Here is a 27,679-nt window from a genome sequence, read left to right on the forward strand (position 1 = left end):
TCGCCCATCCAGTTTACACTTGTGCGTGTCTTTGCTAGCTGTACGCCGCAGTACGCGTTACGAGAACGCGATCTATTGCGGGAAAACAATGATTTATTTGCTTTCGCATTTTGACGAATTTTTAATAAAAAAGGGTCTTTAAAATAGCTTTTCTTATGGTTCAAATTTTAAGATTTCTTTAAAATCTATTAATGACAAGATAAAATACGGTTTGAAGATGACATTAGTGATGAAAACTCAATTTTGGCCATGTAACACTTCAGTGATCCTGTGTGCATCCTTAAGGGCCCTGGAAGCTCTCAGGGTTTAGATGCTCTCTCGTGCAATCTGAGCCTTATTTTGGAACAGTTTTCTATAAAAATTTACATCCTTTTTCACAAAAAAACACAACTTAAAATTTCAAAGTATTACTGTCAAAACTCAAAACAATTTTTTATTTATTTTAAACATTTTTTAGAAGTATTTTGCAACATTGAAGAACCACTGGACCTATTCTGAAGGGTTAGGATTATTCACAGATAATTTGAAAAAAAAAATGGAAAAAAATTACGAAAAAATTACAGTTTGTTATCCTTAATATGCAAACCATTAAATTGTGTTTACCTCTTCATCTATCACATTATAAATGCATGGAAAACCAATGCATCTATAATATGTGATAGATGAAGAAATAAACATTAGTTAATGGTTTGCATATACAGGATAACAAACTGTAATTTTTCGTAATTTTTTCTTATTTTTTTTCCTTTTTTAAATTAACTGTGAATGATCCTGAAGTTTCATAATAGGTCCAGTGGTTCTCAAATCGCCGAAAACTTTGGAAAAAAAAAAAAAAAAAAAAAAAAAAAATTTTTTTCCCAATTTTTTTCTGTGACCTCTGTGACCTTTCTGGGAACGCCGTTCCCGCGTTCCCGCGGTTTTTGGAGGCCTGTTTTTTAGCAACAAATGTGATTTATTATGAGATCAAGTTGTAACCAAATGCCTAAAATGTTTGAAGCACACACACCAGCATCATGCTGCCATAAGGTCTCCCTAAGGACAACCAAATTTTTTTTCATCATAGGACCTACATGTAACACATTTCCAACTTCTATAGATCACTTGACATGTGATGTCATTGCCCGGCAGTATGTGTGCGAAATATGGCAATTTCCGTTGTGATGATGTCAAGTGGTCTATACAGCAACAACAAATTTTATAAGATCGGAAAACAAAATTATAATTCGATAAAATGAACACACTTTGCCAACACATAGATTTGCATTTTAATTTGTATTATAATTACCTTGTTTTATTTGGTCCTGGAGTAACAAAATAATGGCTTTCATTTGTAACATAAATAAATACTACATATAGCATAACTTCACCAGCAGAAATAATGGTTAACAAATTTAAAATAAAAACACAAATTTTAATCTGGATTGAATCAAGGGTACAAAATGTTTTAATAACATCTAGAAACCATCTTAGAAAACTTGATGCAAAAACATTTTGTCAACATTTTTAAAATGTTCATGTAGTGTTTTTCATACAAACATTTAAAAAAATGTTTTCATGACCTTACCAACATTAAAATGTTATTAAAAAAATTTTATCGAAAAACAAAACATGTTTATAGCATGTTTAAATATTTCTGTGTTTGCTGGAATTTTAAGAAAAACAAATAAGAACCTTAAGTCCTCACAAAAGTAACACATCCATTACAAATACGCCTATAACTTCAGAACTATTAATTGTATTCACAACATTTTAACATAGAAAGAATGGTGGTTTATGTACGTGCATTTTGATACCCCATTTGCTCAATTTTGATCGATATTAAGGGCTGGGGTATGAACGTTTGGACAGTATTTGTGGGACATTAGAGCACATCAGACATATCAATTGCATTCTGAATACGAAGAATGTCATTCTGATATCAAATAATTTTGATTTTTGAAATTAGCAATTTAATACACATTTTATGGCAAATCATTAAAATTGATATTTTTGATATTTAACAGCCAAGTAAACTTTATAAATCTGATGATTTATACTTAAAGTGTATGTAGGTGGGATGAAAACCGACGATCAATTGAAAATTTTGACCTTTTCAGTATTGAAGATATGGATTTTTTTCCCAAAACACAAAAAAAAATTAGGTCTTTTTGGGAAAAAATCCATATCTTCAATATGAAAGGTCAAAATTTTCAATTGACCGTCGGCTTTTCCTCCTGCTACATACACTTTAAGAATATGTCATTAGATTTATATAATTTACTTCGAGGACTGTTATATATCAAAATTTGAAAAATATCAAATTTTCATAATTTGTCATAAAATTTGTATTATATTGGTTGGTTTTTTTTAAATGAAAATTATTTGATATCACAAAGACATGCTTCGTATTCAGAATGCAATTCGATAGGTCTGAGGTGCTCTCATGTCCCACAAAAAATACTGTCGAAACGCAATAAACGCTCATTTTAGATCCCTTAACAACACAGCAATATATGAAGAAAAAAAACTGAATTTAAAAGTAAATTGTATTAATTTGAACACAGCGCGAAGATAATGGTGGGTAATGTAATGTTTGCATTTAATAACCATTGATAGCTGTAAGTGCAGCTTTTCAGGTTTTTTCTTTAAAAAAATAGAAATTGAATACAGTTGGGCAAATGGGGTATCAAAATGTGCGCATATAAGGCTGCGATCACATATAAGTATACTGTATACTGCTATGTGAACTCGGCCTGATCGAATGAGCGTATATCGTATAGCGAATACCATATACAGTATACTTCTATGTGATCGCAGCCTACACCACTATTCTGACGATATGTTATATGATATAATTCTTTATGGAATAGCACATTGCTTCAATTGTACCTGCAGTTGAGAAAAAATAGATGTGAGACAGGCTCTGCAGGTGCACTACATGGGCAAATGTATTAAACATCTGCACAAGTCGACTGTTCAGTGCCAGAAGTGGGTAAGTGCAACATCTGCCATGTGTAGATTGGTACAATATACTATCTGTAAATTGTCAAATATTCACAGGGCAGCTATTGCATTTACCCACTTCTGGTACTGAGCAGTCAAAGCGCATTACTTGTCACATTTCTCATGCAACAACATTATTCCATAACAAAGAAACACAAAAATCTTGATATTTTTTACCCTGTTACATAATATATTTTGCAGAGTGCACTCAGTGCAGTTCAACTTCAAAAACAACATCAACAATGAATACATTCAATCTGCAATTCCAGTTGAAATCCATACACCCCTATGGAAGACATGACCTTAATCTTACACACAGGGAGTGTGAATTTCAAAAAGGGCTCCTGAATGGTTTATTCCATTTGAAATCTACACTCCCCCTGGGAGATCAATGTCATGTCTTCTATATTAAGGGGTGTATGGATTTCAACTGGAATATCTCAGTAACATAATTATCTGCATTTGATGCGTGTAGTGAAGTCAGCACTGCATAGCAACAATTTTGGCAAATACGCAAAGGAGCGCGTCTTCCTTTTCAGACATGTGCGCATTGAGGGGCTTCTGTTTCCCCCACATGGATAGAAACTCCTGCCATCCCGTCATGTAGCTTCACCTACCACCATATAGGGATGGGCACTCAGAGGCATAGGTTATTAATTAGCCTAGTATGAAGTTTTCCATCTAGACTTGCAGTTAAACATCCAACCTGTTGTTTTGTTGTTCTTTTTTGTTGGTAGTCAGAGTATATAAGTATACTATGCAATTCCATATTTCACTAGCCACATGGCTCATTCTTAAAAATTAAATGTCTTATACTTATAGTACAAAAAATACAAGTCAATACTTTTCAAATTATGGCAAAGTGTTATACATTAGGGGTTACTGCTAACAGCCCCATTTGCAATACCTGCCAGGTGTCACATTTTTGCCAAATGTCTGTAGGGCAGCTATTGCAGATGGGATCTTATAATGCACCAAAGATCCTAAAATATTTCTAAGTTCCAATTGAATGAACGCAGCTGTACTTGATCCCACCGCGATCGTATATCGCGTATTTCAAATTACAACGCGAAAGCATGACCTTGGATATAATGCTAACCAATCACGAGTGTGTTGGCATGGTTGGATTTACTTCCGTGTGACTCAAAAATGCAAAAATTCGTCACGCTATTGAAAGCTGCGTTCATTCAATTGGAAGGTCAACTATAGCACTATGGGTCTACTTTTCAGTGTAGTGATAAAAGCCTAACAATTACAAGCTGATCAAACCATAGAAGTAATCTGACATTCCTCCATGACAACAAATCACCTCTTTTGGCTCACGATTCCTCTTTCCTTTTCTCTAATTGCTTACTATTCAACTTAAATTAGGCCATGGCCAAAAAAAGTTTGTCTTGGCATTGTTTGCATCTTTCAAAATTTGCGTTTAATTATCATTTTTTCCCATGATTTCATGCTTTTTGTAATCTTTTTGAAAAAATAAGGACTTTTTGCTCAAAGTGGAAAAAAAACATACCCCAAAGGGACTTAAAATGTGAAAACAGAATCCCACATAGTAGTGCATAGCTTTTTTCAACTTTTCAATAAAAACAACACAAAACAATTTCTAAAAGTTTAAACTGACTTTCAGCACAAAAATCCAACTAACCTTGAATTTTCGATGTGTGACACACATCTTCATCAGAAGAAGTCCTAGGATGTTGTGATGGACTTGCCCTTTTGTTGACCAATGACCATTGGCGACTTTCGGTCGAATGAGGGCATTGTAGAGGTTTGGCAATTCATTTGTGTAACACAAAACAAGAAACACACAGCACATTTAGGGTTTTGGGTAAAACTTGCTTCGACAATCTTATTTTGTTTGCCTTATCTGATTTCCAATTCACATCCCCATGCATCTATTGGGTTTAATACCAGTATCATAAAAAATATTTGATATCTGGGAGTGGTACATGGACGTGTACACCAAAGCTTTCCTTCTTTAGGTAATAGAACCAAATTAGTTCAATCTTTCTATCGACCATCGATGCTTGGTCAATCCTTATCATTTATGAAATAAATTAATTGACTTTTTCTTAATTGTGATAAATCACAGGCTGTGCATAGGATGATGATGACCAATACAGTTGATAGTTCATTTAATAACAAGCATCAAAGCAACATTGATGGTCAATCTAAAGATCGAACAAATGTTTCAAAGGAATAAAAAAAAATTTAAACAGCATAAACATTGCTGAACATATAAAGACTCTATATATTGTATAAAATAAACTCTTTTTACAAAAGCACACAATTGCAGCATTATAAGATTTTGTGTTTTCAAGATCTACGAAACTAGAGCACGATCTTTCAAAGCAGAAGTTGCATTGAAGGTACTCCCTTTAGAGGTATTGTTTCTGTTCTTAGTCACAGCTCGTATTAGACTGTCCAAATCATCTGCACCTGTTTCTGTGTCAGAGGCTAATGCCACAGTGGACCCCACAATATCACTGCTAGTCTTTGTCACAGACTGTATAAGAGTATTTATATCATCCGCACCATTGTCCGTTTCAGATGCCATCTGCATGTTCCTTGAATTGTCATCCTCCTCCTCAGATCCTTTGTCCGTTTCATTAGCAATCACAACATTACTGCCAACTTCAATGTCACTATGTGCCACTGTCTCTTCAATGAAACAATTCTCCATTGAAATTTCTTCAAGTCGTTCATCAGCTGCAGTTGGCAATTCAGTTTGTGCACTCTCCATAAACACATCAACATTATGTTGATTCGAGACCGCTTTGTGTTGAATATCATCACACACAGTTGATGTGGTATTTGCTGCTGTAGTAATCAGTTCACCCTGTGATGTTTCTGTTTCAGGCTGGGGATCTCTATGACCAGTATTTGGGGCAGGATTTGGCAAGAGACGTGGTCCTTTTGTGGCGTCATCTGGATATGTTGCTAGGATAGAACTAAGCCCTCGTTTCTTCTTAGGCTATAATACATCAAAAGGGGAAAAAGAAAATGCACACTTTTAATCATTTGAAGGTTCTTTCAACAATATGGTTATAAGGCATATTGTGGAGCATATTTTTTGGATTGTTTACTTGTTTACTATAAAAGTGGAAATTTATTAATTTTTCACTTTGGCAATTTTGAACCATTTCCCTTGCTTTAAAAATTTGTGATTCTAAGTTTCCTTAAATTGTCCTATACACAAAAGGGAATTTATTCACTCCTTGTTATTTTTGCGACAGCAGCTTGGAACGTATAAAGCACCAAAATAAATGTAGAATGAAAATTTCCACTCTTAAAAAGTATTTTGTTTTATGTAACACAATTTCAATACAATGAAGCCAAATTCGGCACACAGATAAAAATGGAGTGAAAACTCATAATTTCAAACATTTCAAGGTCTCATAAAAATGAAAAAAAAATCCATTTTCAAAATTACTTCATTTTAATAAGCCACATTGGATCAAATATATAAATTTGCAAGTATGCATTTTAAACCAGCATCTTAGCTACCCTGCTATCCACTCATCAATTGCCTTTTTTAGTCAGTGGGTGTTAGCCCGAGGGGGGGGGGGGGGACTAAAGTTAAGTTGTGATAGGGGTATGCCACTGAGAATTTGAAAGTGGACCCATTCAATATACCAATTTTTCAAGAAACTTTTACCCATCGATATGCCAAAAGTCACAATTTTTGGCCAAATTTGACCCAAATTGTCTTAGTTTTTACAAATTTTCCCCAAAATTTTTGCAAAATTTCAACAATCATGCCTTTATATAAAATGTTCAGTTACAGCTTTTGGAAAGTTTTCTGAACTCAAAAGCAAATCAAATTCACAAATAAAGGCCATTATAATAGCAACATAAACAAACCAATCACTAGTTCCACATACCTTTGGTTGAGGTTTGATGTAGCCAGGACTATGGACAATCTGGTGTTGGATCTTAGACTTCTTGTGCACAAAGGTCTTGGTACATCCTTCATGTTGACACACAAAAAAGGCCGAAAGCACCCTCGTGATAATTGTGGATGTGCATGTCCATCTCATTAAGCTGGATTCAATACAAAACAACAATTTCATAAGTCAGCTCAATATAATGTTAACTCACAGATCATTACCAAAAAACAAACAGGTTACCAGCGTTGGAATTAGTGGCTTGGTGTAGCAAAGTGCTATTCAATTTTATAAATTTGCTACACAATTTTGGAATTGAATAGCATTTTTATGTCATAGACTAACACACCGAAACAAAAATGTTCAATGTAAGTGATCTTGGTAGCAAGTTGTCTGACATAGTGTCCATCCCACAGGAAATCATTGCCAGGTCACAAGGCTGATGTGCACCTAAGCAACTGCTAGTACAATTTATGCATTATTTACCTTTCCATGAATACATATGCACAGTGCTGCCAACTGTATGTCAATGACACTCTAGATGCATATACCCAAAATTACTGGCTCAACTTGTTGATGTCACTGACTATACTATTTGTTATGGTCCTTCAGCAGTGTCCGACTGCTCTTCCCGATTGTCACATAAGAACTAGGTCACGCATTGCTACACAGCTTGATCGGCAAATGAGGTGCCAATGTGATGATGACGTGATTAAATTAGCCAATCAGAACCCAACTTCTGTGTTTACCCTATAAACAGTGCCAAATCGGCAGACCGCTGAAGGACTTTGCCGAAAACTACAAAAGGCCTAAAGCCTGAACTAGTGAAATGACAATGACTTACCCTTAATGATGTAAACTGGCATTTGTCTCTAGGACACATGAACACCTCCTTAGTGTCTCTATGATACTTCATATGAGCTTTCAACTGGTTTGATAATAACAAGAAAAAAGCATTACTTCTCAAAACTTTTTAATACGATAATCTGTACACACATTTACAGAAAGACAATCATAATCTTTGCACACATTTGCAGAAAGAAATATTAAATTGAGAGAGTGTTACTTTAACCCTCGTCAAACACATGGGATATGGGTTTTCCACAGTGACTTGCAATCAAATATATTTACACCTCATACATATTCATGAGCAAATCATGGCACTTAATCGCAAAAGACAGTTTTGTGATAGTTTTGCATATCTACATGACAACCTCTCCCCATAGCCTAAGTTTGGTGTAATAAAACAAATACTACATGGGTTTTTTTTTTTCAGGGAAAGAGGGCAACTATGTTTCCCTTGGTACTACAATCCTGGCGAAAAATGTTGCCACATTAATTGGGCAACATCCATCGCTGCTCCCCTATTGCAATGTTGATTTGGACTAAATCATAATCATTTCGACAGTCTCCAAAAATTGAAAAATGGGGAGTGGGGAGTGGGGAAGGGGAGAGTGTAAAGTGAATGTGCATTTGCAACTATTATACAAAGATAATGTGGAACTGTCACATATTTAGCTCTGGCGATTGTGTGGCACATACTGGTGTGGCAACAAATTTCCACCAGGATTGTACAATGTAGCTGCGAGCCTATCACCCGTCACCCTTCCGGTTTGGGGTGATAGGCCCATAGCCAGTACCTTGGGAAAATAGTTTGCTTTATTTCCCCTCTAACCATGTAGTATTTGAGCTATGTGGCATTAAATTTAAGGCCAAACGGCCGGGCTAATGGACGCGTCCGTTAGTGCAAAAAAGGCCAAACGGCCGTGAGGAAATGGCCTAACGGACGCCGTAATGACCGTGGCGCTATAACCCTATTGTGACAACGGCCATCGCAATGAACGCGTCCGTTAATTCGAAAATGGCCAAACAGCCGTGCAAAAATGGTCAAACGGCCGGGCAAACGGCCGTCCATTTGTCAAACGAAAATTCAAAATCCAGTCAATTCGGCCACACGCCAATTCGGCCCCTGTATAAAACCTCACAAGGTTTCAATGAGAAGATGTTATGTTTTATTAAAGAGCGAAATGAAAGAGGATAATATAAAAAGGGGGATATGCCATAATTAAAGAAACAATATAGTCCATGTTTAATGTAATTTAAAGCATAATTTTAAGAAGTATAATAATTTGTGGAATGTATTTTCATGTTTTGTTTGTTGTTGTGAAAATCTGATTTGGCATCACCCAGCTACAGATGTGATCCACTCTGGCTTTCATGCATGTGCATGCATAATAATAAATGGAGTATAAAAATGTAATAATAATAATAATTGATAATAATAATAATTATTATTATCATTATTAGGCCAAGTTTTATTATTATAGAGCACTAGCAATATTTTGGTGTATAGGCCTACTGTCCACTTGGTAAGATGAATAGCACATTGTCACTTTATATAAAAGCAGAATGTCGCAGTAGGTTAAATATATTTTTGACTTTTTGAGAAAAACAGCTTTTTTTAATTGTGCAAGTATTACTTGTTCGATTTGATTCAATTTGGGTTTGGATAAAGTGTTGATGAATAGAAACTAAAAGAATAGGTTTGGTACAATTTTCAAGCCTTCCTATTTATTTTATTATTTATTTTATATCGCGCCTTCTGTAGATGTAAGGGCTTTTGCAACAAAATAAATTTACCCCTTTTCTAGAAAGCACCTTTGCAATCAAATCTGAGCCCATTTATTTGCACTACTCAAGTTATGTAACTTGACTAATACTTTCAAAATCAAAAAGAAAAATTGAAATATCTCCTTAACTTTTTTAATTATGAATTTTTTCATTAAATCCGGCAAAATGACATTTTTGAGCATTTCTAAAGCTGCAGCTTTCGTTAATTACAATGATATTTTCAAACATAGTGACCCAAAAACAGTTCCTTTTGGTTTTAGTAGTAGTAAGAGTATGAGCGGCGTGAGCCGCGAATATTCTTACAAACTAGTAGCACCCACCAAAATGCTCTTATATTAAGGAGGTGTGCTCTTATAACCAACTGTCCTGGTCTCAAACTTGTCATCAACTCCAATTTGTCTATAAACCTGTCACCAATTCCAATTCCTTTACCTTTGATAAAGAGTTGATCTATAATTATGTAGGGTCAAGGCAGATAATTGGGGAAATCATTTTATGGGTCTGAAGGAGCAAGGTAGATGGTCATTGTATGTGTCTGGATTTATAGACTGGTTTTGACAGTTTGTTAATGTGTAACAGCCTTGATTTCTTCCTACACATTCATTTCCCATTTTGCCTGCTTTCTTACCTTTCTTCATTTATTTTCTTTCCTATCTTTCTTTCTTGATGTTATTCTTTCATTCCTTCTGCTTATGCATTTCTTTCATTCCTTTCATTCTTCCTTTCTATTTTCTTTCTTTTTTTCTTTTGTTACTTCTTTTTTCCTTCCTTTCAATTTTCTTTCTTTCTTTCTTTCTTTCTTTATTCCTTTCTTTCTTTCTTTCCTCAGCTTCAACCATAGGCCTTCATATTGTGATGTTTCAAACATCAGTCAAATACGGTACATATCTGTTGTCACTACTACTAATAATGAAAGGTGGTCTCTTAACAAGAATGATCTGGTCAGTTTTATATGTGAGGTGAAGGTCAGAGTAGTTGTCTTTGCAAATCCAAAATAGTGGGTATTGGTTTTGCACCTACCTATGTTTACAACATCAATCTGTCTCAAAAATCTGTTATCGGTCAAGTATGTCACATATCTGTTGTCACTTAGTGCTATAATTGAAAGCTGCTTATAAGAGAGCGCACCACCAATGATTGCGCCATTGAAATACACGGGGAAATACGCACGTTTGGATGGCGTTTTGTCACTGTAAAAACGTACTTTAGATAAAATGTCTGGTATTAAATTAAAGCTTATCACATGTAGAATATTATTCTTTTAACAGAATATATTGGTGACCATCTACTTTTTTTGCTATTTTGCTGCAAAGAAAAAGGTGCAAATTTAACCCTAAAAATCACTCAATTTTTGAAACCGGACGTTGTTCAAATTCGCGCGCCAAAACTTCACCTCTGAAATAAAAATATTGGGATTTTTTCTCAGTTTCCTTCATGTAGACACTTGTCGGATGCAAATGAGCCGAAAACGTGCTAATTTCGACAATATCTTGAGAAAATAAAGCCGCAACAAGCTCAAATAAGCGATGGACTATTTTAACCGAATTTCACTGGTACATAGATCGTGGAGTGCTTTGGTGGTGCGCCCTCTTGTGTTTTATTTGATATCACTTCAATACGTTTGACATATGAACGGGAATAGATGATGTTTCATGCATGTATTTTCGCTATCTACTGAAAATATTATTTAGGGTCCAATAACAACAGAAATTAATGCACCCATTTGGCAGAATGTGTGATAGGATAAACTTGGTATTATTTTGATATTTCGTGTTTGTTTTGTTTTGTTTTTTCGTTATCTACTGAAGATAGCGTTTTGCGGCGCGGCGGCTCTATATCAACTTAATAGAACAAATTTGAAAAGTTGAAAAAGCCGAATTTCGGATTTGAAAAAGATTGATAAGACCACAAAGGTTGAACAAGCCGACTTGCAAACATTCTTTTGAGGGCAGAATCTACAACATAGGTCTTTTGGTTGCACATGTATAGAAACTTTACAACTTTCAGTTTTGAATGAAATAAAGATATGATAATAGGCTACATCATGCCTGCAGGAAAGGAAGACGAATGAATTCGATGGTGTTGCATGTATTATCTACAACAACAGTGCGTTGTACTGCGCAGGTGCTCCTTTGCTAGAAGGAAAATTCCTGATTGGGGAACTTCTGAAAAATATAATTTGCACGAATGTGACAAAGTTTTTATATCAGTTAATACAAAATATATCCTTGTGTACGACAATCATGAATAATATTATTTTTCATAAATCATTTAACAAACGTACACCACCGTCAAATACCGAGAACGAAAACGCAAATTCGGATTTATGCGCGCAAAAGTAACATTTTCCATTTCCGCGCTCGATTCTTCGGAAGGGTGTGTTCGTGAAGGTGTGTGTTGTGTATGGGGGGTGAGATGTGGTGTGTGTGTGGGGTTTGTGCCGGAGTGGATGTAGAGAGAACAAATAAACAACCCAAGGTCAATGAGAACGATTATAGAACTACAGGAGAAAGAAAACAAAACACGCATGCGCAAAAGTAACATTTTCCATTTCCGCGCTCAATTCTTCGAATACAGGGTGTAACAATAAAATTTCGACTTTTCAGGAAAAAACTAAAAGAGTTATGCCACAAATGTTATATGCAATACAATTAGTAATTTCTTAGCTAAAAAAAGACGTTTAGTTGGTTTCATGCCTAAGCCTATGTGGCTAGCCTGAGCTGAACATGCAAACGACATTAAAGCCGACCCGGCCTTTCTACGCTTCCAAATCTGGGTGTTTGATATAATGGAAGACCTGTATGTGTGCTCGTGAATAGGAAAAATAACGAGCATGCACAGAAGAAAAGTGTTTTCAATAACTTAATTTATCATTGGGGGGAGGCACAAATGTGATATCAGCAGTAACTATAGAAGGAAATAATGAGAGACATAAAAAGCACGAATGAAAAAAACACCACGTAATAAATATTTTGACAAGTGCCAATATGCCTAGCCTATATCTTACACATGCAAACGACATAGAGCCGACCTACTTTCTATGCTTCCAAATCTGGGTTAATATGCCTAGATATGGAAGACATGTATGTGTGCTCGTGTATATGAAAAATAACGAACTTAGAAAAAAACAGAAAAGTGTTTTAAATAATTTAATTTATCATGTTTATATGAGGCACAAATGTGATATCACCAGAAACTATAGAAGAAAATAATGAGAGAAACAATAGGCACGAATGGAAAATGCCTATATGAAACAAGTAGGCCTAATATAGGATTAAGATGACTATTATATTGACCCGTTTAAGATCCAAGAATAGAGAAAATGTAGAAAATTAAAACCCGATCTTAAATCAATGTGTATGAAATAGATTTGGAAAGGCTGCCTACTAGGCATAATTATTATCATGATTATGTAGCTCACTGGTTTATATGGATGAAAGAAAAACAAAAAATGTGCACGAATTGAGAAAAAAACAAAGCAAAGAATGAATAGTAAGACTGATAGAATGGATGAATGAAATAATTAAATAGGCAAAATTATGGTATAAGGCCTATAATACGGTAATCGTTAACTTTGCATGTAGTCCTAGCTACGTGAATGAAAGAAAACTAAACAAGAATGTGCACTACTAGCGACTATAAGAAAAAACCAAGCAAAGAATACTAAGTCATAAGACTGATTGAATGAGTGAAATATTCCCCGTTACCCATCAATGGGCCTGCGGCCGGGATAATAATAATTATAGCTAAATTAGGAAAATTCTTCTAATGGGTAACACCGTGCATCATGATATATAATTTTTTTTTAATACGCCTATCTTTTCTGTGCAGTTGGCACCACTAATCGTTTTTCTGTTACTAGTAAAGTAGAAAATGACGTCTCTCAACTAAACAGACACAATCTTGTCAAATTTCGTTTCAGCCCAAGTCAATATAAAAATGTTAGTATGAAATAATAACTAAACTGTAAACGACTGCAAAAAAAGACTAACACGTTATAGCGCCACGGTCATTACCGCGTCCGTTAGGCCATTTCCCTACGGCCGTTTGGCCGTTTTTGCACTAACGGACGCGTCCATTACAACGTCCGTTACGGGGTTTTGAGTAACTTAGATACCTGAGTATTTGTATACTACCAAATGACTTGGCATCTGCACTAGCCCTAGAAACAATAACCTATGTAGGTTATTGTTTCTGAGGCTAAGTGAGTGCAAGAGGTGATGCCCTCTTCATATGTGACACACAAACCTCAAGAGACAGGCTTGGTAGAGCCCATGAATTTCGTAAATAGATATGGACTTAAACCTTACTATGCAAGTTAAAAAATCTTTGCTTCCTTTCATATTTACAAATTCCATTGGAAATCAAAAATAATAATGTTTAAAGCCCCAAACAAATGTCAGCCTATTATCAGCACACATTTCTAGGACTTTGCTGGATAGATGAGATCTATTATAGCTATTAACCCCCTGAGCACTACCTGCCGATCTAACATTTACATTGCCTCTGATTGGTCAATTACATGATATCTTCACTTTGATCACCAATCAGAATGGGGGTTTGTAAATAATTCACCCCAATTTTTTTGCATGGTGAAATTATTCTAACAATGTTGCTGATTGGTTCAATTGATAATGAAAACTTCTTTTTAGCCAACTGGCAGGTAGTTCTCAGGGGGTTAAGTTAGTAACAAATACACCACTTCCCAGATGATTTCTCTCTGATTGATTGGTCTATTTTTGGTTGTACTACCACTGTTAGGGTTAAGTGCTTGTACCACAACGGAGACAATCCCCCATGCCCCCTAATAAACTATACCATGGAGGTTTTTTTGTTTTGATAAAAGCCTTAAGCTGAATTTATACTCAATCGCCGAGCGATTGCAATGCACCGCTTTTGGAAAGCGATGTGCAATCACCAAATTTTGCAATGCATCGCGCGTCGCGTTTGCATTTATACTTATCACGGCGATAGCGATTGCAGACGACAATTAAAATGTTCTAAACGCCACAAAATACACTTTTAGAACATCCATTGACATCAATAATTATTGCTTTAAATTAATAATAGAGAAAGGTAAATTAATTCGCAAAATAATAGATCCAGTTGGTTGGAAATGATTGGTTGATGTGTCAAGCATCATTGCTCTATAAAGTTGAGATTTCTTCAACTTGCAAAAGCGACATTGTTTTTGCCTCAGCGATTTGCATCGATTGATCGTCGGCTTGGTGCTCTGAAAACGTAAGTACGCAGTGAGCATGGGTGAGAATCACTTTTCTGCAAAAGCGATCGAGTATAAATTCAGCTTTAGTTCTCATAACATTACCTTTAGGCCCCGGCAAAAAACATGATTTTTTGAAGTAAAAAACGAGATCCAAAATATTGAAAAGCGAGAAAAGCGAGATTTCCCCTGCAAAATGGCACAAGAAGCTTTAAAAACGCCTCGAAAATCCGAAAAAAATAAAAAATAAAAATAATTCCATAAAAAGATTGTGGCCTGCCCTCTGTTGTTCAGATTCAGTCAATTTAGATTGACCTTGAAATTATGTTTTATAGTCAAAATATTCCAATAATTCAATAAATATAGCGATATTTGGCCTAAACTTGAACTCATTTGCAATGAAATGTCATTTTTTATTAAGCATGGCTTTTGCACCTAGCAATGTGGTTGCAATGCTGTTGAATTCTGCACACTTTTCCGATTTTGAAGTTCATTTCATGGAATTCAACAAACTTTTATGGCATAAAACAACATTTTTATAGTAAGTATACTGCTTGGGAACTCTCTTAAAAAGCGAGATAATTGGTTAATAGCGAGAATCACTGTGTGAAAAGCGAGATCTCGTTTTTTGCCGGGCATTAATTACCTTGTATCTCTTATGGAATATCTTCTGACATTTTTTGCACTCATATTCTGAAAGGAAAAAAACAAAAAACATAAAGACCATAATTAAACACCACATCAAAAATCTATGACAAACTTTCACTACACATTTATGTATCTAGGTATGTTCAGAAATGCACCGGTAGTTACACTTGCTGCTGTGCAAGGGGATAGAGGGTGTGGGGTGTGTGTTTGTGACACAGTGAGGATGTGGTGGACCCGGGTGGTGGATGTGTGAATTCATGATATCAGCATTTTGTTAGGTTCATTACACTTTATGCTCCATTGTGTATGATTCATGGAAAAATTAGCTTTTGGTAATATTATCTTCTCATAATATTGAATTTCTCATCTACATTGTATATATCGTATAAATAATGACCACCTATGTACATTGAACAGCCTGCATTGGCATTTAGGATTTTTTGTGCTATAAGTAAGGTGACAAAAATTATATTATAGTAATACATTGATGTTATAGGAAACACGACAAGGAAGCCAATTATCACATTTGTGACCATCCACCACGAAATGGTAGTAAAGTCGGCTCTAGATCATTTTCTGTTTATTGCAGATTTTAAAAGAATGCACTTTCAGTTTTAAAATGACACCTCAACCAGCTTCATTGGACATCTGGAAGTGAAGTTATGGTTCATCAAAGGTCAAATTCCTACTATATTTTACATAGAAATCCATATACTGTTTTTTTTAAAATGGAAAATGCCGACTTTACGACCAGTTTGTGGTGGATGGGCACATATGCGCTGTTCGTGCGTGCATCCCACGTGGTGTGATGACGCAATCGCCCTAAGTGATATATAGGCACGGTTTCGCTGGCAAGCGAAGCCCAAGACCTGTGGCAAGGTGTCGCCGACCCAGTGCTTGGCATGCGAGGGGTCGGGTTCGAATCCCACCCAGAGCAAACAACTTCTTTCTTTGTTTTCTCTCTTTATTCCTTCCTTCTTTCCTTTCCCGTCGCGAAAAAGCCCTGAGGGGGTTAGGGTTAGTACATTGACGTTATAGGAAATACGACAAGGAAGCCAATTATCACATTTATATTTCCAAAGGTCTTGCTGTTCTTAAGTTAAGGCCAATGACATATCAAAACAAACGTTTTCGCCATTTTCCTCTTCCCAAGAAAAAAACAGTCATATATGTGGTTGAAATGCACCCCTTACATCAACCCTCAGGATCTCTCATTTTTTGAACCCATACCATTTCTGTTGTGCATCAGCTTCATTTGTCTCAATATTTGAGTGCAAACACACTAAGTCATGCTCCCCTCTGACCAGCCTTAAAATGAATCTTCCAAGACAACTAAAAAACATGATTAGGCCTTAAAAATAGTTTGATTGGCATAACCAGACCGACCCTAAAGGTAGGCCCGACACTTACTAAATAAATTAATTTAATTTAATCAAAAGAAGTAGTTCCAAGGCCTTTATCAAACGCAATTTACAGCTTTAAAAGTAAACAAATCCCTGATGAACAGAGACGAGGAGTGATGAACAGAGACGAGGGGGTCTACAATCTGCATCATGTTTATGATCCACTTTTGGAGACTGCGAGTAGGACTAACATCACTACCGGAAGTGACATAACTTCCCGCCACAGTCATCAGCTGTTGGATCACAATATCAACAAGCTTCGATAAAGTCAGTGGTTCACTGACGAAACTGTCAGCAAGAAAATAGTAAGTTTCTTCACTGGTTTTGACAAATTAAAAACCTGTTTATTTTGTTATTACCAAACCTGATAAACCTGTTTCAAAAACAAATCCCTACCTACCTACCCTAATTTTTTTTAATGTTACATCAAAGAATTTTTTAGGCCTTAGGAATATTCATCTACCTGTAATATGATCATCAGCTAGATGTTTTCTAAATTGGCTCCATTTGTCAAATATAGCAGTGCATCCATCCTCCGTACACTTGTAACCTGTTATAGCATAATAGATATAAAATATTGGGCACAGTGATCAGTGACTACTAGAGTAAAAAGTGTATTCAAAATGCTGTAATAAATGAATTACTAATGTGACATGATCTGTTCCATGGGGGCCAAAGGAGGCATTTTTGAAAATTGAGTTACTATATAATTATTACCTCATACAAACTATGTAGGCTATCATATACTGAAAACACCAAAGGTCTAGCAAGTTCTGAAGCTTTGTGATGTGTATTTTGTTATGTATTTTATTATTTTTTACTCCATATTTTTCCGTTATCTCAATTTCAAATTTGCCGCCTTTGGCCTCCATGGACCAGATTGTGTCATATATTAAAGATGAGTCTTTTTGTTATAAAATTTGTGTTATGCAAGAATTCTCTTGAATTAGCAAATCAACAGCCTATACTACGCTAATTGCCTTTAAGTCATTTTTTAAAATTTTGCGAACAAAGTACATAAAAATGGTTCAAGCATGCATTTAAACATAATTTTTCACCAATCTTTGCACAAGAACAAATGATAATGATACAAATTAAATGGAATAATCTAAAATAATTAGGGTGATTACGTAACTGATGCATGCTTGAACCACATTTTGTACTTTGTTCACAAAATTACCAAAATGACTTGGGAATTTAGCGTAGCAAGCTGACGAAATGCAATATTAGGTGGTGCGGAACTGCACCATTAATCATTGACTAACCCTGTACGCCAGCTTCTTTTGCTCCTCAAGATCCCACTTTCAAGAATAATCAAAGCACACGTAAACAAGCTATAACGAGCAGGGTTGTAGCTAGACCAAGTTGAGTGCCGCTAATTTTACTATCAAATTAGAGTGCTGGCTCGGGGCACAGTCTTTTCAGCGAACATGAGGGATCGGGGAATAGGAAAGGAGGTATACCCCCAAATATTTTGTTGGTTTTTAACTCTTTTCAAGATGAATAAATCATTTGTGGGGAAAAAAATTTAAAATTTAAATTTTTTTTTTTTTTTTTAGTGCCGGTCGGCGCCGTGGCTACAACCCTGATAACAAGTTAACTCTTCAGACACATTCTTCAGAATTATTTTTTATTTTCTGTGACTTCGGACATATAAACATTTTTGGGGAAAAAAACACATACTGATTTCAAGTTGTTAAATTTAAGTGCCTTGATTTTAAGCTTACCTTTGTGTTGTTTTACATGTCTCTTTAATCTGCTTGGTAACAAGTAACTAGCATCACACCCCTCATGATCACATCTATTACAACACAAACAAGAACAATGTTGGAATAAAATCCACAGAATAAAGGATTAACTTCACTCTGCTTCAAGCACTAAACACTATTTTTATTATAGTGTGTGGTACTGACTATGCAACCAACAGGGCTCAAACTAGACAGGGACTATAATAAGGGTGATTTTCCCCTGCAAAATCCCAAAATAGTTATGTGGGGCAAATTTTAATATTTAGTAGTCCCTGAAAAGAAACTATTGGGCTATATTCCATTTAAAAATCCACACTACCTCTGTGGACGATTTAGCTTAAGTCTTCCACAGTGGGAGTACGAGTTTCAAATGTAACTTCCATTTGAATTACTCACTCCAGTTGTGGAAGATATAGGTAAAGCCATAATACAGGGAAGTACATAGGTTTCAAATGATCAACTCTGACCAATTACATTTGAAAAACATACTCCCCCTGTGGAAGATATTTCCAAAACCTAACACTGTGGTAGTGTGGATTTCACCTGGAATAGCCCAGTTTGAGGCTTGTGGCTCAAAATAAATGGGGAATATATGGATATTTTAGCCCCCAAAATGGTATATCGATGGGTCCAATTTTCTTTAAAATTGGTATAATGATGGGTCTACTTTCTCAGTGGCACATCCGTATCCAAAACAAAATTGAGAACCCATCCCCTGGGAAGAAACGATACCATGTATTTCTTACCTGAATGGTTTGATATTGGTATGTTCATACTGATGTATCTTGAGACATTGCTTCTTGGTAAATACCTTTCTGCATCCCTCAAAGTCACACTTGATCTAATACGTAAAGCAAAATGGCCACAGAATGAATGAATGGTATCAAAGTAAGCTTATCAGGTCAGAAATTACAGTTGATCACATGAAAAGTTTTGTCACATGGTGCAATATAATATAAATACTAAGAGTCTTGACTGAATATTTTGATCTTGTAATTATCTCTGTCAAAAATTTGTTTTATTGCATAAATTAATTTGCATATCTTTGTACTAAAATTCTTTGTCAACATTTAATAATTCACTTTCAAAATCAATTTATCTTCATCATACATATGTACCTTGACATTGGTAACAATAAAAGAGCTTGACTTGAGCATTGATCCCCACATTGATCCATCTGCTTACCTGGAATTTATTTTGTGCATGAAACCGTTTTATGTGTTTCTTCAAGTTGTCTTTGAGAGTGAACGCCTGACCACATCCTTCTTCGCTGCACCTAGAATAAAAATTTAATGAGCAAAAATTTTCATCTATTAGAAAGATTGAAATTTAGGTTTATCCTTCGTGTAACACTATATACAGATGTAACCAACAGGAATAAGAGTTAAGTCTTCTATATTCCGTAAGCTGTGTCTAACTCATCATACTCATGAATAGCTTACATGAAGGAGGATACACTGAAATTTGTAATACATGCTTAATCCCATCCAATGTCCCTATTTTCATTGATACTTCTTATAATTGTGTGTGATGTGATCAGGCAAAATCAGTCGGAAGTCGGATATATTGATTTTCAGTTATAGCCAAACAAAGACAATATTCTCTTTTGTTGCATACATGTATTGTTTTGGAAACACTTCAACTGTTCATATCTTTGGAACTAAATCAAATGTAGCTTTGCAATATGTTTTATAAATACAATCATGTAAAAAACTGAAAATTGAATATATGCCTGACTTCAGACTGATTTTGCTTAATGTTCGGGTTAAAAAGTCATTTATTTTCACTATTTTATTAGCTGTCGAAAATGGTGACAAATCTTTCTTCACAATAACTGTAAAACAAAATTGACAAGGCACAATCACTAGTACTCCCACTGACTATCGTGTCTGCAACAGACTACAAAGACCAAAAGAGTGTATTTCCGGCATAGGTTCAATATCGACTAATAATTTTGCATCTTTGCATCAAAGTTTGAGCTATGAACGTGTAGCCCTAGTGTCTGTTATAGTGCCATCGTCGACATGCCTTATGTCGACATAATGTCGACGTCGGCACTGATCCCGACATGTCGACATCAACAAAAAAAAATTCTAAAAAAAACAAAAAAACAAATTACTTGTTATTCAAGGTTGGAAACCAGAGAAATACTGCTACTAAAAAAAAAAAAATGCCAATTTTTTTTTACAAAGTTGGATAAATTTGTTTATTTTGATTACCTTTGCTTCTATTGAACAGTCAGGGACACATTGAATTAGTATACATTGCTAGCTGTTCAATAGAAGCAAAAGTAATTAAAATATACAAATGTATCAACTTTGTAAAAAAATTGGCATTTTTTTTTTTTGAGTAGCAGTATTTCTCTGGTTTCAACCTTGAATATAACTTGCTTTTCTGGCCAAAAATATTTTTTGAAAATTAAAAAAAAAAAAAACAGCGGGGAAGGTGCGCCATGGATGAGTCATTTACGGGGCAAACGCAATGTACTGTCAAAGCACAACATCTAACACTTGAAAAGGATGTGTCTAATTTTTTTTTTATAGTAATTTAACCTCAGATGACCCCTGGATGACCTCGGATGATCCCACAATGACCTGAAAATCTAATCAGGTCAAGAACCTTTGGTCGCGCTATTCCCCACCAAGTTACATCACTGTACCCCATACGGAATTACGGATCTCCAGATAATTTGTTCACACAGTATTTTGCTTGTTTTCTTCTGCCTTTCCCCTTCCTGCCCCCTCCCCCTCCCGTACTGCCCATCCTACCCTCTCGCACTTTCCCCCATGTGTGTGTCATATGTAGTGTTACATGAGCAGTCAAGTTGCATCGATATACGTTTTTTTTTACAGATATGTCTGTCATACATTGTAGTATATATAAATGTACAACGCATGTGAGACAAATGACAGAGGTGGCGCCCTCCCTGGGGTCTCATACATGTAGTGCATCTTACAACTGATCATAGCTACATTACGCACTACTACCATGACGCAAACAAGCAGGCACTTCAAATCAAAGTTGGCCAGGCTCATAAAGAACTAATCACACTTTATTTTGCCCTCCATGAGCGACACACAAACATGACAAGAGTTGGTTCACTTTCTTTGGATCTTCTTCTCTTTGGGCAACTTACACAAATCCTTTATGTCCTGAGTGAGTCTGCTGATGTCTCTGCAGATGTGGTTTTCTGGTGAAGGCTTTGTCACATCCATCAACATCACACTTGAATGGCCGCTTCAAACGACAAAAGGTAAAATTACACACAACAAGTTAAATATCTGTCTTACTCATGATTGAAGTGTTCAATTCCAATTCAAAATCATACTGATTTCAACCTTCATACCCACTGACTTTTAGACCAGGAACAGTCGATTTCGAGCTTCCCGTCGCAGGCTGCAGGCTGCAGGCTGCCACTTCACTTTATGCCCCACACTAATGTGGGATATTTTCTGGAAACTTGACAATGCTATAATTAAAGACAGGGATAAAAAAGAATTTATCGCGTCTGATGTCACTGTCAATTACGATCTTTGATTGGTTAATAGCGCGTAAAGGAAGACCGATCTATCTGGTGCTGATCGGAGAAAAGGAATAGCAGCAAATGGCGAAAAATTCTGTACTTTTACAAGGCAAAAAGCAGCTTTTCTAGGCATTGTTGACATGGTGCCTTCACCAAAGAAAGTTTCCTAGTATCAAGACTAACTTTTGAGATGGTTTGCATGTTTGAAGGTGCAAAATTAACAATAAGGCACCCGGTTGTACCACCGCGATCAGCAAGTCATCATTACGACACTTACACCGTGCTCGAATTTGATTGACAGATGACGTCAGATGCGATAAATTCTTTTTATCTCTGTCTTTAATTATACTTTAAAATAATAGAGTAGGGCAATGGAGCACAACATTGATGTCTGTCCCATCTACAAGTCCCCACATCCCCTGGACTTCAAGAGCTTGATTTCATTTCATTGTGCATAAATATTACAGCCTATCACTATTTATAATAAGCCCTTTCGCAATTTCAGAAAACTTGGACTGCGCATCAACATCCGGGTGTGTCATGTGTGTTGAGGGATAACATGGATAAACAATTTGTCTGCCCTTGTGTGACTTGTTTTTGTTGGTTTAAAACTATTGATTTTAAGTTGATTTCCCTGACTGATAAGAAATCGACCTTCTGGAATTGTTTCATCAATATTTTGTGATTTCCCCCATTGAGTGCATTAACGGCAAGTGTCCCCCTAACGCAGTAATGCCTAACAGCCCTTCGACTTCGTGTTAGACTATGCCATAGTCGAATTTTATTAAAAATATGTTATTATTAGTCATGATGAACCCATTTCGTTGAACTCAAAATTATACTGATGTTTATTAAAATTAAAGTATTCAATAGTAAAATGGTCATAATATTTTTTTTTAAATATCAGATGATTAGTGACAATAAAAGTAATTGAATGCAACATTATCTTGCATAATTTATAATGGCTCACTTTAATACTGAACAATTCTGATTTTGGAATCTACCAGTTTATTGATAGCGAACCCCGAAAATTCGTCTATGGACTTTGAATTGTAAGCAGAACTTTACCCCCTGGACTTTGCTCTCTAAAAACACACTGTCAAGCATACTTGTTTTATCAGTCCATTAACCACAAGTTACCAGCCAAATCATGTCGGCAAAAGCAACCAATGGCCATGATGATGATGGCCGGGATCTGGAATCATATGCATAACTATCGAGTAACCATAGCCTAAAGAGAACCGTGAACAGCCAAAGTCTCGGCCAATAATATTATGCCCACACCTTCCATGGCCATGTCACAGATCAGTGTAATTTACCCATTACCAACTTCAAAGTAATGCGCCATATTGCCTTAGCTCCGAAGCTGCAGTACAGGATGTATTTATCCAACAGTCAAATATGTTGAAAAATCACTCATGAACTTTCATGTTCATATTTTTCAAGTTCAAATTATTGTTAAATTATTCAAATGCTTATTTTTTAAAATTATATTTACCCCATAACGTATTTGAGATTAAACATTGACTTTGTTGTATATTTTACACCCTGCTACGATTGGTACACTCAGTCAGCAGTATTACTTGTGTTTATGCATGCAGCGCGTGCATAGCTGACCCCCGTTCACCCCCACACACAGCGGCCATGCGAAAGATGGATTTTTAACATCACAAAAACAAGAGAACCGCCAAATCTGCAACGTACATGTACCCGCCTCATAAGCGTCGACGTCAGCGCATTCAACGCTACGATAATACACAATGTTAATTTGAGATAGACAGTGACATTCATACACACAAAAATTAAATATTTGCATTTAAAAACTCGTGTTTTTGAACAATTCTGAATTTTATCAATGAAAATGCAGCAATGACCATGATGACATCATTGGGTTAACGATTTTCCAACTGCTGATTGGTTGATTGCGTCACTGTCAGTGATCTGTGCATGCACGGTACGGTCCGTACTAGTCTAGATTATTGGTTTTCCCTATAGCCGTGTACTCGCTGCGTAGTCCCTAGCGTCCTAGTGAGTAGATTTTCTTGCAATATTTGGCCTATTTACCTTCAAATTTGATCCTTACATGTACTTTGATTCCAGAACAATATCCAGCGTAGTAAAAAAAAATATTTTGGCATTTCTGATCGTCACGATGAAGCATTTTTCAGGACAAAAATGGTTGCTCAGTTCTTCGTCTCATTTGTTTTTGTCGTAGGCAGGTGGTAGGTTAGTCTCGGCACCGGGCTCGGCACACACTGTATGTCCTCCAACTGCTTACGCACGGTCATCGGGTTGTGCTTGTTCCGCCATGTTTATTGTTTCGAGATCGGGGCCTTGGGATTTAGGCTATTTTATTGGAACCAAAACAACAGCGGGAATCGTGTGTTAAATCGACATAGAAAAGAAGAGGAGGGATCAGCGAAATTTACTGTCAGCCCTCTGGTCAAACCTTTGTGCGCACGCGCAGTGAAATTTGTCATTTTTCATTCGACTTTGTGATCATTTTTGTTGGACGCGGGGAGAGAGGCGGCTTCTTAAATCATCTTTATTCGCCGAAATTCCAAATAATATTGTGTTTCAAGAATTTGGTAAGAATCCTAGTTAAGTTTCTGATTCTTATATGAGTACAGTTTTATATGCATCGTCTAGTACAAGGAACTTATACGATGTCCTCATTCACAAACTGATACTATCTGTCCATCGTATAAGACTGTTACCGCACGGCAACTGGTTGAAGGAATATTACACAGTCAAGAATAGGCTCCATCATTTTTTGTTCTGAACCTCCCAGTCTCCCAAAACATCAAAACATCAAAAGCGTTGCACTTATACTTACTTAAGACTGTCCTTTTCATATAACGCAGACAAAGTAGGGCCAACTTGCCTAGAAATGGTCAAATTTTGGCAAGAAATATCTCTGTGTAATCCTATGTAAGTCCCATATCACATCGTTATCGGCGATCAAGGTTTTTTTTTTTCTGAAGTTTGGTTGGTACCCACCACCGTCATGCATGTGACGTGACACGGCTAAAATAAGCGACCGGGAATCGGGGATCGTTAAAACGTCAACAAATTTCAAAACATAGAAAGCAGTAAACTTATTGGCGAGCGGTCCGAATTTTGAGCCATAAGTTTACGTGGTGAACTATGCATCGTCCAAATTTCAAAGAAATTTGTTAAAATGAAAGAACGGTGCAAAAAGCCGGAAGCATGTAAATCACATTCACACACAAAATGGGAAAAACGAGTCTCAGTGGACGAACGGCGTCCATGAGACTCAGCGAGTCTAGTCCGTACGAAATGATTTTTCGTATGGGTAAAATACACTGTGCATGTGTGCAGATGGCGGCGATCCTGACTTTTAGACCACCCTCGCTATATAGGGCTCAAATATTACTATTTCATCAATTAAACTAAAAGTTTCATCTAAGGAGTCAAGCTTTAAACTATTATTAAGCAACAATATCCAACAAGCTAAAAACGATTTTTTACCCGTTTTTAACAAGCTAAAACCAATTTTTGAAAAGAAGCTATAACATCAATTTTTTCATTGTAAAAACCATCTAAACAATCTTTAAAAATACAGTGACCTACCTAATATTACTAATCTATGTTTCCGATGATATCCAAAAAGCTAAAATATTGTGAAAGAGGGCAGGGCTTTGAGTAATGAGGGAAATTACGGGGTAAAATACATCACGTTTTTCGAGAAATTCGCCATCTTGAATAAATGCAGAATTGCGTCATACAGTAAAAATGTCGATGTCAAACGCGCTTGAAAATGCATGATACGCGAGCGTAAATTACCGTCAAAATGAGCGTACATCAAGCGCTTGTGCTACTGCTTGAAAACTTCGAGCTGGCATCACCGGTTTTGTAACCAGCTCTTTTACGTCAAAAATAGCTATAAAAACGTGAATTTTGGAACAAAATAAAGCTTGTTTGATGGAATAAAAGGTATGTTTGTACAGTTGAAAACATGTTTAACCTTGTTGCGAAAGTTTAATATGATAAATTTGCAATTTGTACCTTATATAGCTCGGGTGGTCTAAAAGTCAGGATCGCCCAGATGGCAATGCTGCCGAATTCGACAAGCATCACAAAAATAAACATGATCTAGTTCATAAGCTTACTTGGTTTTATTTATTTGATTTGATTAGACCCATTTATTTCTCAATTTACCTGTCCTGTATGTTTGACCAGATGTTCCTGTAATTGCCAATTCTTCTTAAATTCGGCAGAGCATCCTTCAAACTCGCAAGTAAACATGATGAATTTCGGAAAAAATCAACATGCTGCGATTACGAAATCATATGGTGATATGATGATGTATTCCAGCCGTTCAAGGTATCTATGAATAATAAGCAAGTGACGTATTTACCATTATGTTGCGTTATGATCGCTTATTTCAACGACCCATATTGGGCTGTGCAATAATTATGAGTCCTGGCAGGGCCGTAGCAAGGTTGAAAAATGTGGGGCAGCCATCACAAATGTGGGGCGGCCAAATTACAAATAGGCCTATATGCCCAAATTGAAATAAAGATATAAAGAAAAACATAACAAATTTCTCAAAAAGTGGAGCGGCCATGGCATCCCCCGCCGCCCCGCTTGCTACGGCCCTGACTGTCCTGGGGTGGGTAAAATCGGGAGGGGGGCAAGAAAATGTTAAATGATAATTCATAATAGGCCTAATAAAAAACAAATAGGCCTAAATAATATTAATTTGATATTGCGCCCTTCCCCCATCCCAAAATATCCCCTGCCCTCCCGGGATCGATTGACGCTCCTGATTTGATGATTGATTGAGTTCAGTGGCGTATCCCCCTCCCCCGTGCCCCTCAGTTCCCCACTCCCCCCCCCCCCCCCCCTCTTTCCCGTGGGATGCTGGCTGCCCTGAAGATAGGCCTTTTTAGCTTAGGCCTATATTCCCCAGGCCTGTAACCAGGGGGGCTGGGGGGCATCAACATCTTAGAGGCTGTGCAATAATTATGAGCCCCCCCCCCCCGGTATAATTCCGAATAGACCAGGATTTTTGGCGGGCCGTTCGGAAATTTTACCCCGGGGGGCCTCATAATTATTGCACAGCCCCTAAGATGTTGAGGCTCTCCTAGGTAGCCTATCCTAAACCCTTGAAAACTTGAACATTCTTTGTATTCTTCTTTCAAGTCTTGAGGAGTTTTGACCTAGGGGAAGGTGGGGCATAACGGAACACTTAACTTTGAGGATGCTCTGTGACGTCACCATAAGTAATATGACTGTAAAAATTATATATTCAGTTGAAGTTTGTATTTACCTTTAATATACCATTAACCAATATAACTTGAATCTTACAATTTTTTATAAAATGAAGAAATATTTTCAACAAAAAAAATCCGTTTTGCCCCACTATCGGGGCAAAACGGAACCCCCTATGGGGCAAAACGGCACCCTGGGTACAAACTTATATTAGTTGTTCCATCGGTAGGCCCTAGTCCTAGTTATATGTAGGCCTATATTCAGTTACAATATTAAGTGGGTCTACCATCTCTTATAGGCCTAGTAGGCCTATAATATGTATGACCAATATTTGATTAGAAAGAAATATTCAGTAGGCCTACCATCTCTGTGGAGTAAGTGGTTAACTTTTAATC

The 27,679-nt window shown here is 36.4% G+C and overlaps 1 protein-coding gene across 1 annotated transcript; it reads right to left on the bottom strand.

Annotated features, from left to right (window-relative positions):
- Positions 1-2,568: 2,568 nt before the first annotated feature.
- LOC140160733 (transcription factor IIIA-like) lies at positions 2,569-26,359 on the bottom strand. The gene is given in 11 exon segments (XM_072184031.1): positions 2,569-5,959; positions 6,870-6,983; positions 6,985-7,029; positions 7,717-7,800; positions 15,371-15,417; positions 17,239-17,325; positions 18,503-18,576; positions 19,270-19,364; positions 19,709-19,799; positions 21,660-21,760; positions 26,229-26,359. Coding segments are annotated over 11 exon segments (1,476 nt in total). The 5' UTR covers positions 26,316-26,359; the 3' UTR covers positions 2,569-5,308.
- Positions 26,360-27,679: the final 1,320 nt, after the last annotated feature.

This window comes from Amphiura filiformis, chromosome 9, assembly GCF_039555335.1.
Source record: "Amphiura filiformis chromosome 9, Afil_fr2py, whole genome shotgun sequence".
Lineage (NCBI taxonomy): Eukaryota > Metazoa > Echinodermata > Ophiuroidea > Amphilepidida > Amphiuridae > Amphiura > Amphiura filiformis.